General features: G+C 43.1%; 1 protein-coding gene and 1 pseudogene across 3 annotated transcripts in view; one reads left to right on the forward strand and one right to left on the reverse strand.

Moving 5' to 3' along the window:
• PLA1A (phospholipase A1 member A) overlaps positions 1–3,424 on the forward strand; it is a 31,246-nt gene extending 27,822 nt beyond the window's left edge. For all 3 annotated transcript variants that reach the window (XM_003825149.5, XM_008950451.4, XM_034957157.3), the window contains 2 exons: positions 2,317–2,481; positions 3,000–3,424. In XM_003825149.5, the coding sequence (XP_003825197.2) occupies positions 2,317–2,481; positions 3,000–3,084 (250 nt within the window). In that variant the 3' untranslated portion in view covers positions 3,085–3,424. The remainder of the gene's footprint in view (positions 1–2,316; positions 2,482–2,999) is intronic.
• Positions 3,425–8,737: 5,313 nt separating this feature from the next.
• On the reverse strand, positions 8,738–12,493 carry LOC117979736 (large ribosomal subunit protein uL16-like; annotated as a pseudogene).
• Between the last annotated feature and the right edge of the window lie 322 nt (positions 12,494–12,815).

Here is a 12,815-nt window from a genome sequence, read left to right on the forward strand (position 1 = left end):
CAGCATAGAAGACAGAGTCTGACTGAGTCCAAGGAAATGATGAGCAGGCTTTCCAGGAGCTACCCAGGCCAGGCTTAGGGAGAATGTGACACCTCTGGTGTGTCTGGAGCACAGATTTGGGGTTGTGGGGATGCTGTGAGGCTGGAAAGGCAAGTCAGAGCCAGACCCTGCCAGGCCTTGAAGGACAGGTTTTTATCCTGAGAGTAGTTTGGAGAGCCACTGGGAGTTTTAAACAGGACAGTGATGAGATCAGATGTGAGTTTGGAGATATTTCTCGGGTTGGGATGTTGGACATGAACTCTGCTATGAGGCACTACAAGTTTCTGCTGGAAGGAGTGCATTTCACTCCCAAAACCGTGGCCACTAGCTGGTGTACCTTCCGGCTCACCCAAGGTCACACAGCTAGGTACAGCCATCAGGATTCCAGCACAGGCCTGCAGGTGCCCACAGAGCCTTGCAGATTGTGGCTGGATATTGGTAAGCCAAGTACCTTTCATTAGACCCGCTCAAGGTTGTGCTACTTCTAGAAGGGTGTTTTCATCATCTTCTAGCCCATTGGTAGGTCCAGCAACACTGGCAGGAGTCAGGAAAATGACCCACAACCCTGACTGCACGTTAGAATCACCTGGAGGGCTTTAAAAAATACTGACGCCAAGCCCCCCAACCCAAACCAATCACATCAGGGTCTCTGGGCATAGGCTCCACAGCTACACTTTAAAAGCTCCCCGAGTAATTCCAGTCAACATCCACAGATTAGCGCTTGCTCCTCCATGAAGAGGTTCACATAACTCTTTTGAAGAAGGCACCAGAACATGATTCACTTCTTGCAGATCAGAAATTGGGGGAAAAATGGGGAGGTTACGTGTGGTCTTTTTCCAAATTTCTATAGCTTTATGCGATGCTAAGATTTCCTTCTAATTGGAGAATTAACCTGGGCCAACTCCCCAAACCACACACTTAAAAGATTTTTCATATTCCTTGTATTTTACAAACTCTTCTGTCTAAGCTTAAAGGAAACAATCTTATTTATTCCTTCTGAAATATTTCAAAAGACTTGTGAATTTAAAAAAAGAGGGAATGGTTTTTAAACAAAATTATACATGATCTTCCCTCAGAAGGAAAAAACAAGTGATATGACTAACACTGGACTAAAAAGAACACAAAGAGGCCCTGTCACCACTCTGCGAAGGCCAGAAAGGAACAGGAAACCCAGTTGGCAAGGGTGGTTCCCCACACCACCCCTGACCCCCCGCCAAGAGGAACGCAGCGCCCTCCTTCTTTCCTCTTTCTCAGAGTCCCACTTGGATTCCAGGGAGGATCACAAAGGGCCCCACAAGTCAAATTCCTTCCCTAGCTGGGTGGTGCAGCTCTGCTGGGCGCCCTCCTTGATCCCCCACTCACCACCCTCAGGATCTGCTGGCTGGGCTGTGCCTTGCACTCAGCGTGAAGACTTTCCTCATTGAATCTCACGATTTTTTGCTTTTGTCTCCAGTACCTAGTACCTAGGGGGTACCACAGCCCTTTTGGAAGCACCCTGCTAGGTTGATCACTTCATACTCCTCCCTCATCTTTGTCTCAGTCAAAAGTGGTGCCTGAATCTTTAAACATAAAGGGAATCTGGGGCGGGGGGCAAAGCCAAGAGGGTGGGTTAAGACAGAACTGGGTGCCATTTTCACTCTGAGCCTCCTAAGCTGAAGTCAGTATGAACCAAACCCTACGGTTCAAGTTCATAGCAGCATGTAGGGAAGCTAGAACTTACACCTAGTTGCTATGTGACTCCACAGCCACCTTGCCAGGTTAGGTAACTTGTCTAAAGCCATACAGCTGGGAAGACAAACCTGGGTTCCACCCAACTCTGTCTGCGCTTCATGATGTTTTCTTGTTGCTGTTTCCACCCACACATTCATACTTAGCCTAAAACAGAAAAGTCCTTACACAGAATTCTTTGAAAAGGAATGTCCTAAAAGAGGGTTTCTACTTCTGGGTAATTAGATCTGAAGGTGAAGATCTCCTCCAGCTAGGAATCCAAGAATGAGGAACAGTTTTTCCAGATATGAAAATCCAGGAGCTACTATTTTGTTGCAGTGTCCACTTGTTTATTCTAAAAAATCAACAACTACTTTCTTGGTCATATTCAAAGCTGTAGGTGTGGGCAGAGGGGCTGGTGAGGGTGACACAAAGGACTGTGGTAAGGAGCTAACCCCTTGGTGCATGACAGCCAACCAGCGCCACCAGCAGAGCCCGATCGGAGCCAAAGGGGAAGTACAGGTGGTAAGGGCTACAGTCATTTACTTTCCCTTTACCCTTTTCTTGCAGACCTAAGCAGCAACGCCATGGGAAAGGAATCATAGCCCATGCCACCCCACAGTGCCAGATAAACCAAGTGAAATTCAAGTTTCAGTCTTCCAACCGAGTTTGGAAAAAAGACCGGACTACCATTATTGGGAAGTTCTGCACTGCCCTTTTGCCTGTCAATGACAGGTAAGCCCCAGTATCCACCTCCCCACCAGATGCACTCACACATCAAAGACCAGTCTTGGCGTTAGATGTGCTGCCTGTTGAGGTTCAATCTCATCATAGTGATTATCATCTTAGAAGCAGAGATGACAGACACCCAGTGTTTTCCAGAACCTCCTGTGGGACCATCTTGGGTTGGGGAAATTCCAATGTATTTGTTCTGCATATTTGGTTTCTATGTAAGATTTTATTAGAACAAAGTTTTCTCATTGCATATTTTCTCCTCTGTGGCCTCCACTCCAACTGTGTCATGGGTCACATTCATGGGTGTGGATCCAGAATCCACATCCCCTTTCCCTTCCTCTAAAGGCATTTATGTCATTAACCTTACCACCCCTGGGCACTTGGACCACAGGAACTGGCTCTTAATCGTAGGTGATTGCAGATTTCTTTCACCAGACATCATGGGAATTCAAAAGCCACACAATGCCAAGCCCTGTCTCCTCACCAGCCACTGCTCTCTTATTGCTCTTCTCTTCCAGAGAAAAGATGGTCTGCTTACCTGAACCAGTGAACTTACAAGCAAGTGTGACTGTTTCCTGTGACCTGAAGATAGCCTGTGTGTAGTTTAACCTGGGCAGGACACATCTCCCTGCATTTTTTTTTTTTTTTGAGAGAGGTGTGATGAGGGATGTGTGTGTGCAGCTTATTGTAGACCATTACTACTAAGGAGAAAAGCAAAGCTCTTTCTTATTTTCCTCATAATCAGCTACCCTGGAGGGGAGGGAGAACTCATTTTACAGAACTTGGTTTCCTTTGCCGATCTTATGTACATACCCGTTTTAGCTTTCCCGTGCATACTTAACTGCACTTGCTTTATCTCCTTGGGCATTCGTACTTAGGATTCAATAGAAACATGTACAGGGTAAACAATTTTTTAAAAATAAAACTTCATGGAGTATCTGAATCATTTAATTGTTTTACTTGAATGGAATTCTGTTACCTACAAAAAGTTGAGATTTATACTCTGTGGGATTGGAGAAAACAGTATTGCATTATCGGTATTAAAATAGCAACTAAAAGAAGTACTTGGAAAAAGAGAGGGGATGAAGGGTAGGGAGGAAGATGGCACCATTTACCAACCCTTACCATTACCTCCTCTGGATATCTGGAAGGTTTGAGGGATCAGAGAGATCTTGGGGAATACAGGTAGATTTCCTCTGGGTTAGTGTTTCCCAAACTTTGATCTTTGTAAATAACCTTGTATCAGCCGCAGCCGCACCAAAAAACAGATGGTGCGCTCAATCTGGGTTATTTGAGGAGAATTTAAGAAAAGGACAATTTGCCATAGTCTTTTGTGGGGCAACCACAGGGATAATGCAGTTCCCTGAAGCTACTGGCAGTAGAAGCTGCTACTACCCTACCTGTGAAGAGGCCAGAGAAGGAGGGGAAGCACCAGAAGGCTGCAGACCTGCAGTGCAGGGACACAGCCAGCCAGCAGCAACCCCGCAGGGAGGGAGCAGAAGCACAGGTTCTCTGACTTCACTCTTCCTCCTCCCCCATTTTCCTGCTAGTGCTCCCCATTAAGGACCCCCAACAGAAGCCAGAGGACAAATAACACATTGACATGGCCTAACCAGGCCCGGGGCATACAGCAGGACAGAGAAGGTTGGAGAGTGGATGGGAAGGGGGTGGGGAACTAACAGATATGGCACACGCCTTCACCACTTTCCCAAATCCAGGTTGCCTCGGATTCTTTTATTCTTTAAGTTCACTTTTTAAAAAACATAAATAAATGAGCTTTAAAAGGAAACTGCTGACTTGCTGATTCACTCTCCACAATAAAGACTGGGAGAATGATGTAAGCAACAGGCTGCAATTACTTCATCTGGGCCAAGTCAGACAGGGCACTGAGAGAGCTTTGGCCTTTGTCCAGGCCTTGGAAATGCAACCAAAAGGACAGGTGAGGCTCACGAAGATGTTTAACTGTCTGCATGATCACAGTCATGTCTAAAGAATACACATGTTCCCTGCTATGTAGGCTTGCAATTTTCTATTTTGCCTCAAACCAAAAACCCTCCTTTCCTTTTCCTTCTCTTTACTCCACCCAGGTTCCTCCCTAGAGACAGTCTTACCCTGAGCTGTATTACGCTGCACTTCCATTTGCCATCTTGGGAGACACTGCTTAGCACATACTTCTTCCTTAGTTTTCCCCACTGCTCGTTGCTTTTTTTTCCAAATGCGTATCACATTTCTGTGATGAAAATCATATTGTGGGCCGGGTGCGGTGGTTCACACCTGTAATCCCAGCACTTTGGGAGGCCAAGCCGGGTGGATCACTTGAGGTCAGGAGTTCAAGACCAGCCTGGCCAATAAGATGAAACTCCATCTCTACTAAACATGCAAAAAAAAAAAAAAAATTAGCTGGAAATTAGTCAGTGTGGCGGCATATGCCTGTAATCCCAGCTACTCAGGAGGCTGAGGCACAAGAATTGCTTGAACCCAGGAGGCAGAGGTTGCAGTGAGCTGAGATCATGCCACTGTACTCCAGCCTAAGAGACACAGTGAGACCCCGTCTCAAAAACAACAACAACAACAACAAGAAATCATGTTTTGTGATGTTGATGCTAACTGGTGTTAAACTCACTCAATCTGTTTTTCAGTGGCCTCAAATTCCATTCTGCTTTTGGCCATAGCCCTGGGTTTCTTTGCGAATATTTTCTTATTTTTAAACACTGTTAGACTTTCTCACATGTTACTTTGCTCCCAGTCAGAAACTTTGGATTATTACCTCACATGGAAAAACCAGTTTCTCTACTCATAAATTAATCCTAGAAACAAATACAATGAGAACATTATAATGTTTAACATTCCAACTAGATACTGTGGTCTGATGCAGGCTCAAGTCCTGGGCCTGTTTTTTCCTTTTTTTTTTTTTTTTTTTCCTTTCATGTTCAGGAGGCAAAATTTTTTCTTTACTACAAAGGGGAAATTTGCAAGTATGTGAGAGATGTTAAAAATTTATCAGCACTGGCCAGCCACGGTGTTGTCCAGCACTTTGGGAGGCCAAGGCAGGCAGATCACCTGTGGTCTGGAGTTCAAGACAAGCCTGGCCAACATGGTGAAACCCTGTCTCTACTAAAAATACAAAACATTAGCCGAGCATGGTGGCAGGCGCCTGTAATCCCAGCTACTCAGGAGGCTGAGGCAGGAGAATCACTTGAACCCGGAGGGGTGGAGGTTGCAGTGAGCCGAGATCGAGCCACTGCACTCCAGCCTGGGAAACAAGAGCAAAACTCTGTCTCAAAAAAAAAAAAATTATTAACACTGAATGGAAACATTTTTCTATATGTAATCAGTGGATGGAAAGGATATAAAAAAATGTATAACTGTCTATGAGATGGAATGTTGTTTAATGCTGGGTCTATGTGGTACCTAAAATCATCCTGTCCAGGGGCACGTGGCCCACACTTTGGGAAACATGGCTTTAAGTAGATGGGATGTCTGTGGGGTCAGGGAAAGGGAGAGCTAACACGGAACTCTGCTCCATGGCAGAACAAAAGCAGAACTTGGGTCTCCCTTCCACACCCACTTTGCTCACTCTACTGCAGTCTTTTCATGAACAGAGACTATTACAGAACTAATTAAATTCAACAGGCAGATTCACCACCAAGTGCAAGATACACTGCCATAAGATACAGAACAATGTGACCTTGGAATAGGCACGCAACAAAAACATCCAACATTGCACAGCTTTTTACTATGTTCCAGGCACCATTCTGAGTGTTTCATATGTATTAACATATTTTATCCTCTCAGCAAGCCTATGAGATACATGCTATTATCCCGCTTTATAGATAAAGAAATCGAGAGGCTGAGGAACTTTCAAGATCACAGGTCTAGTAAGTAAAGGAGCCAGGATTCAAATGCCAGCTGTCCACCCCAGAGCCAGGTGATTAATCACCACTCTAACCAGACTCAGAAACATGACACAGAAGTAGCCCCTAAAGGTCCACAATGCAACTCTGTGGGACTGGATACATAATTTACAGGGTTCAGTGCAAAATAAAAATGCAGCCTCCTTATTTAAAAAGTTGAGAATTTCAAGATGGTGACAGCAGAGCATGAAACCAAGTGTGGGGCCTGAGTCCTGTGCCCAAGTGTACAGGTCGCATGCCCAGGAAGCTGGCCTTGCAGCCAGGTGAGCCACGCTGTCAATTCCCAGAGCCGGGCATTCCAGCCAAGCTTGTGTAGTGCAGCTGACTGTGAACCCAGACAAACCTCAGTTGGCTAAGGAAGAAAGTTGTGAAGGATGAAAAAAAGGTCATAGGGCCTTTGAGAGGGGTGCTAGTGTTTCTTACAGAAAATATTCAGACCCGGCTAGGTGCAGTGGCTCATGCCTGTAATCCCAGCACTTTGGGAGACTGAGGTGGGTGGATCACCTGAGGTCTGGAGTTCGAGACCAGCCTGGCCAACATGGTGAAACCCTGTCTCTAATAAAAATACAAAAATTAGCCAGGCATGGTGGCAGGCACCTGTAATCCTAGCTACTTGGGAGGCTGAGGCAGGAGAATTGCTTGAACCTGGGAGGTGGAGGTTGCAGTGAGACAAGACTGTGCCATTGCACTCCAGTCTGGGCAACAAGAGCAAAACTCCGTCTCGAAGGAAAAGAAAAAAGAAAAGAAAAGAAAAGAAAAAAAAAAGAAATGAAAATATTCAGACCCCAGGGGACATGCCTGTATTAACCATCACTAGATTTTCAGATGAATGTTGTTTAAGGTTCCTCTACACTAGAGGCTATGGGAGCTTGGTTCCCACTGCACAGCTTGGTGACAGGTAGGAGAGAGCCCATCTCCAGCAGCATTTTGGAATGCTGTCCCCAACATCTGGAGCACAAGATGTCAGAGAGAGATTGGGATGGGTTGATAAGGGAGAAGATGACTTCCTAGCCTCTTTCGAGGTCTGATGATCCACACTTTGAGAAGAGACGTAGGAAAGACCTTCTACTCCTGTGTCCTACAGGTGTGAGATTGTCTAGCAACTGGAGAGTTGTTAACAGCAAAGAGGACATGTGTACCCACTTCTGAATAGCAGGGCTGGCTGCTTCAATAGAGCGAGGAAAAGGTGGGAGTAGAAGGACAGGGGAGAGGAGAGGAGATGGAAGCATGGATGGAGGTGACTGCAGTCAGATAAACAGTTGTTTGGCACACAAACCCAGTGTTCCATAAAGTCCTATGTGGACTCTGTGAGTTCACAATAGTTTCCCTTGCCAGCAGCTCACAAACTGTGCCTTGATTACAAATATCATGACAAATCAAGCCCTTGACCAACAGGAACTTTGTCTTGTCTGCTGTTGTGCTCCAAGTCCCTAGCACACAGTAGGTTCTCGAATACTTGTTAGAAAATGAATAAATAAATGGTCCCAGGAAGTATTTTCACTTCTAAGGCTGAATTATTGGCAGAATTAACCACTGAAGCCATCTCAGTGTTGGCTTTTCTTTGCGAGTAGTTTTTCACTAATTTAATCTCTTCACTTGTTATAGATATATTCAGATTTTCTTTTTCTCTTGAATCTATTTCAGTAATTTGTACCTTTCTAAGAGCTGTCCATTTTATTTATCTAATTTGTTGGTACACAATTGTTTGCGGTATTCTCTTATAATTCTTTTTATTTCTATAAGGTCAGTAATGATGTCTCCTCTCTTATTCCTGATTTTAGTAATTTAAGTCTTCTCTCTTTTTTTCTTGGTAAGTCTAGATAAAGATTTGACAATTTCATTGATCTTTTTGAGGAACCAACTTTGGTTTTCTAGTCTCTAGTGTGATAATTGCTACTCTAATCTTTATTGTCTTTCTCGATCAGATATTATTCTACAACATTTTTAAAAACAGCTAAAGCCACAAATCTGCCTTGACCCTTTTGTTTTTGCTTCTGCTCTGTCAGTCTTCCTTGAGGCAGCAGATCTTTCATGACCTATTGCCCAAAAAGGATAGAGTCACAGGGTCACAGACAATTCTTGGAAAAATTTACATTGGTGAATATATCAAAATGATATTCTGCTACATACGCATAACTTATCTTCACTCTTGGACCACAAAGATCTATTTCAGAGACAAATTTGGAGAGGAATTTTCCTTAACATTATCCTCAATAGAGCCTAAGGTATAGAATACACTCATTTTCTTACTGAAATCCTGAGACCTCAGTGGTCGTTTACCAGACATTGGAATTCCTAAATGAATACCATTGACTTAAAAATCATATTCCTCAGGTCAGAAGGCTAGAGTGCTCTAGTACAGGAGTCCTCAACCCCTGGGTGAGTGAACATTAAACCTGAGCTCCATCTCCTGTCAGGTCAGCTGTGGCACTGGATTCCAGGAGTGTGAACCCTATTGTGAACCGTGCATGCAAGGGATCCAGACTGTGCTCTCCTTATGAGAACCTAATGCCTGATGATCTGAGGTGGAACAGTTTCATCCTGAAAATCATCCCCCTCACCACTGTCCCAGCACTGCACTGGTCTGTGGAAAAATGGTCTTCCACAAAACCAGTCCCTGGTGCCAAAAATGTTGGGGACCACTGCTGTAGTAGATTCCTAGTCAGTTTGAGATGTCTTTTTTTTTTTTTCAGGTGGACAGAAAGTAGGATTTATTGTTGGGCCTTAGGAGGGGCAGCACAGTGGAAACCCTCATGAGTGCAGGGCCCACCACTTGTCCAGAGGGCCATGACTGGGGAGGTACTTGACCCCGCAGTCATCTGGAATGAGCCGTTTCTCAGCCACCATGTCTTCACATTGAACTTGGTAATGCCCCACTTCTTTGAGATGTGGATCTTCTGGTGGCCAGGGAACCTGGCCTTGGCCCTGTGCAGGGCCTCAATCACATGCTCCTTGTTCTGCAGCTTGGTGCCGATGGACATGATGACGTGACCAATGTGAACCCTGGCCACAGTGCCCTGGGGCTTTTCAAAGGCACCTCATATACCTGTTTGGAGCCTGTCAGCCCAGCAAAGGACAACGTCTTGTTGATGTGCATAACGTGGGAGGGGTGGAGCCGCACTCAGATATGAAAGCCATCCTCACCGCAACTTTTCATCATGTACTTATTCGCACAAATTCAGGCAGCCTCCAGGGCTTCAGAGGAGAGCTGCTCATATTCATCTGACATCGTGTGGCCACAGAGTGGAAACTCATCCACTTTTACCTTCTTCCACCCCAGGTCAAAGATGGGAATCTCGGCATCAGCAACACCTCGCCAGAAGAGAGGCTTTGTGTTGTTCTTACAATAATGGTAACACTGGGTGGGGCAGCGGCCCATGGTGACACCAGAATCTTCAGTGGCACACGAAAGGGAAAGAGCTTGAGATATCTTTTGAACTTAAGAGTCATCCCTTTCTCTAAGAACTGACCCCCATCTAGAAGATGGGCAGCCCCAATTGTACTGCATGACCCTGTCCTCAGACCCAGCTTAATGGACCAGAAGTAGACAGCTGACTGAATCTGGACAAGGTAGATTTCCTTCCTGAAAGTCTGAAATTATGACTAAGAGGCAGCCGTACTTGTCTTCTCGTTGTTGGAATTGTTCCATGTGAACTCAGGAGCTGAGGGCAAACATATTCCACCATGAGAACAGAGAAACAGGGAAGACTGCTCTGTTGGAAAACAGAAACATGTTGCAGTTCTCCTAAGATAAACAGAAACAGAAGATGGTGACTGGGTCCCTGACAGCTTTCTGCTTTCCCTGATGGCTTTCTGATCTAGTCCCATATTAAAATCTAGTGGCATTTCTGACTTTGAATTCCATAAGACACCCCTGTGTCCTTATAAATTCTCCTTTGCTTTGTCATCATAATTATCAACATTGTCAACATTATCAACAAAAAAGATAAAACTTCCTGAACATTTACTATGTGCCAGGTAAAGTTCCAATTAGCTTACACAAATTATCTTATTTAATCCTCCCTATACAATGTACTATACAATGTACTATACAATGTATAGTGTACTTTTTTTTTTTTTTTAAGACGGAGTCTTGCTCTGTTGCCCAGGCTGGAGTGCCCATTATGAGTCATGGAGACTCAGATTTTGAGTAAGAGAGAAATAAAACTTTGTGCTTTTAAGTAATAATAAGTCAATCCTGACTAATATCACATGGTAAGAAGTCTGGATTTTATTCTAAGTGGGATAGGAAATCATTTCAAATTTTGAGCCAGAGAGTGATAAGATCTTGTATATGTTTAAATGACTTCTTTACTGTGTGTAGGTTATGAGGCAGAAGGACTGGTTATAAGTCCATTGAAATTAATTTAGAATGAAGTAGTGGTGGCTTGAAATTAGCGGTGGCAGTAGAGATTGTGAGTTGAATTCAGAATATACAGGCATGCACCATATAATGACATTTTGGTAAACAATGGACCACATATGGTGGTCCCATAAGATTATAATGGAGCTGAAGAAGAAAGTTTGAAGACTACCAGATATCAAAACTTATTGTAAAGCTACAATAATTACAACCAGATGGTACTGCCAAAGGGTAGAAAAATAGAACCATCAGACAATAGAAAATTCAGAAACAGACCTACATCTATAGGAAAATTTGATTTGTCACAAAGGATAAGCTGAACACTAGTAGGGATAGGATAATCATTTCAATAGGGAGTGCTCAGTCAATTGGATAGCCACATGGAAAATAATGAATCTTGGCCCTTAGTCATATACACAAAAACCAAATCCAGGTTGATTTTAGGTCTAACTTTGAAATGTAAAACAATAAGAAATCTAGAAGGTTATTGGGAGAGTACCTTCAGGGGAGGAAAAGATTTCTTAAACACGACACAGAAAGCACAAATCAGAGACAGAAAGATTGATAAACCATTACATTGAAATTAAAAACTATGTTCATCAAAAGATACTATTTAGAGAAAAACAATACCCACAAAAGTAGGAGAATATATATATATATATATAATCTCGATAAGTAACAGAAGGACTTTTAACCTGATTATTTGAATAACTCCTTTAAGTCAATAAGAAAAAGCATACAGGCTGGGCACAGTGGCTCATGCCCGTAATCCCAGCACTTTGGGAGGCCAAGGCAGGTGGATCACTTGAGGCCAGGAGTTCGAGACCAGCCTGGCCAACATAGCAAAATCCCATCTCTACTAAAAATACAAAGATTAGCTGGGCATGGTGATGCACACCTGTAATCACAGCTACTTGGGTGGCTGAGGCATGAGAATCACTTGAACCAGGTAGGCAGAGGTGAGCCAAGATCGCACCACTGCACTCCATCCAGCCTCAGGACAGAGCCAGACTCTGTCAAAAAAAAAAAAAAAAAAAAAAAAAAAAAAAAAAAAAGAAAGAGCAATGGACAAAAAAAAAGAAACAAGAATAGATACTTCACAATAGAAGATATCCATATGGCCAAAAAAAAAAAAAAATTGAAGAAGAAGAAAAGAAAGAAAAGCTACTCAACCCCTCAGGAAAATAAAAATGCTGCTAAACATGCCCAAATAACTAAAATTAAAAAAAAAAAAAGATAATGCCAACTATTGCTGAGGATGAGAAGCATCTGGAACTCTCATACAGTGCTTGTGGAAATGTAAATTGGTACAATCACCTAGAAAAATTGGTAGTATTTACATACCCAATGCCTGAGTAATTCCATTCCTAGGTATATATCCAAGAAAAGTATACATATGTATACCAAAAGACAGGTACAAGAGTGTTCATAGCAGCACTATTTGTAATTGCCCCAAGGTGGAAACTATCCAAATGCCCATCAATTGTAGATTGGATAAATAAATTGTGGTATAGTCATACAAAGAGCACACAACAACAAAAATGAAAAAACTATTGAGAGGGAGAGATGCCCAAGGATTCCCAGCTGTTTCAGCCCTCATCTGTTTGAGTCTTCCCAGACAGGTGAGTGAAGAAGCCTTACAGATGATCCTAGACTGAGCCGCTATCTGACTGAAACAACATGAGAAACCCTGAGTGAGAACCGCCTAGCTGAGCCCAGTCAGGTCCCACACTCATGAGCACCACATATTATTAGGACAATTTTAAGTCACTATTTTAGGGATTGATATTACACAGCAATAGATAACTGAAATATATGTTGAAGTATTTAAAGAAAAAGGAAAATAGAATATATTACATTTATAGATCTACTTTAAGATGTTTAAGAAAACCTAATTAACTAAGTTTGTAGAAGTCCCTCTAAAAACTATTGTTTAATACTAGGTTCATCAACAGAAAAAGAGATTTGTAAGTTGAATGTCACAGCCTAAGGGAAAACGAGGTTTTTAAATTTCCACTTCCATAAATTTGAATCTTAATTGAAAAATAAAAAATAAC

Source organism: Pan paniscus, chromosome 2 (genome assembly GCF_029289425.2).
Source record: "Pan paniscus chromosome 2, NHGRI_mPanPan1-v2.0_pri, whole genome shotgun sequence".
NCBI lineage: Eukaryota > Metazoa > Chordata > Mammalia > Primates > Hominidae > Pan > Pan paniscus.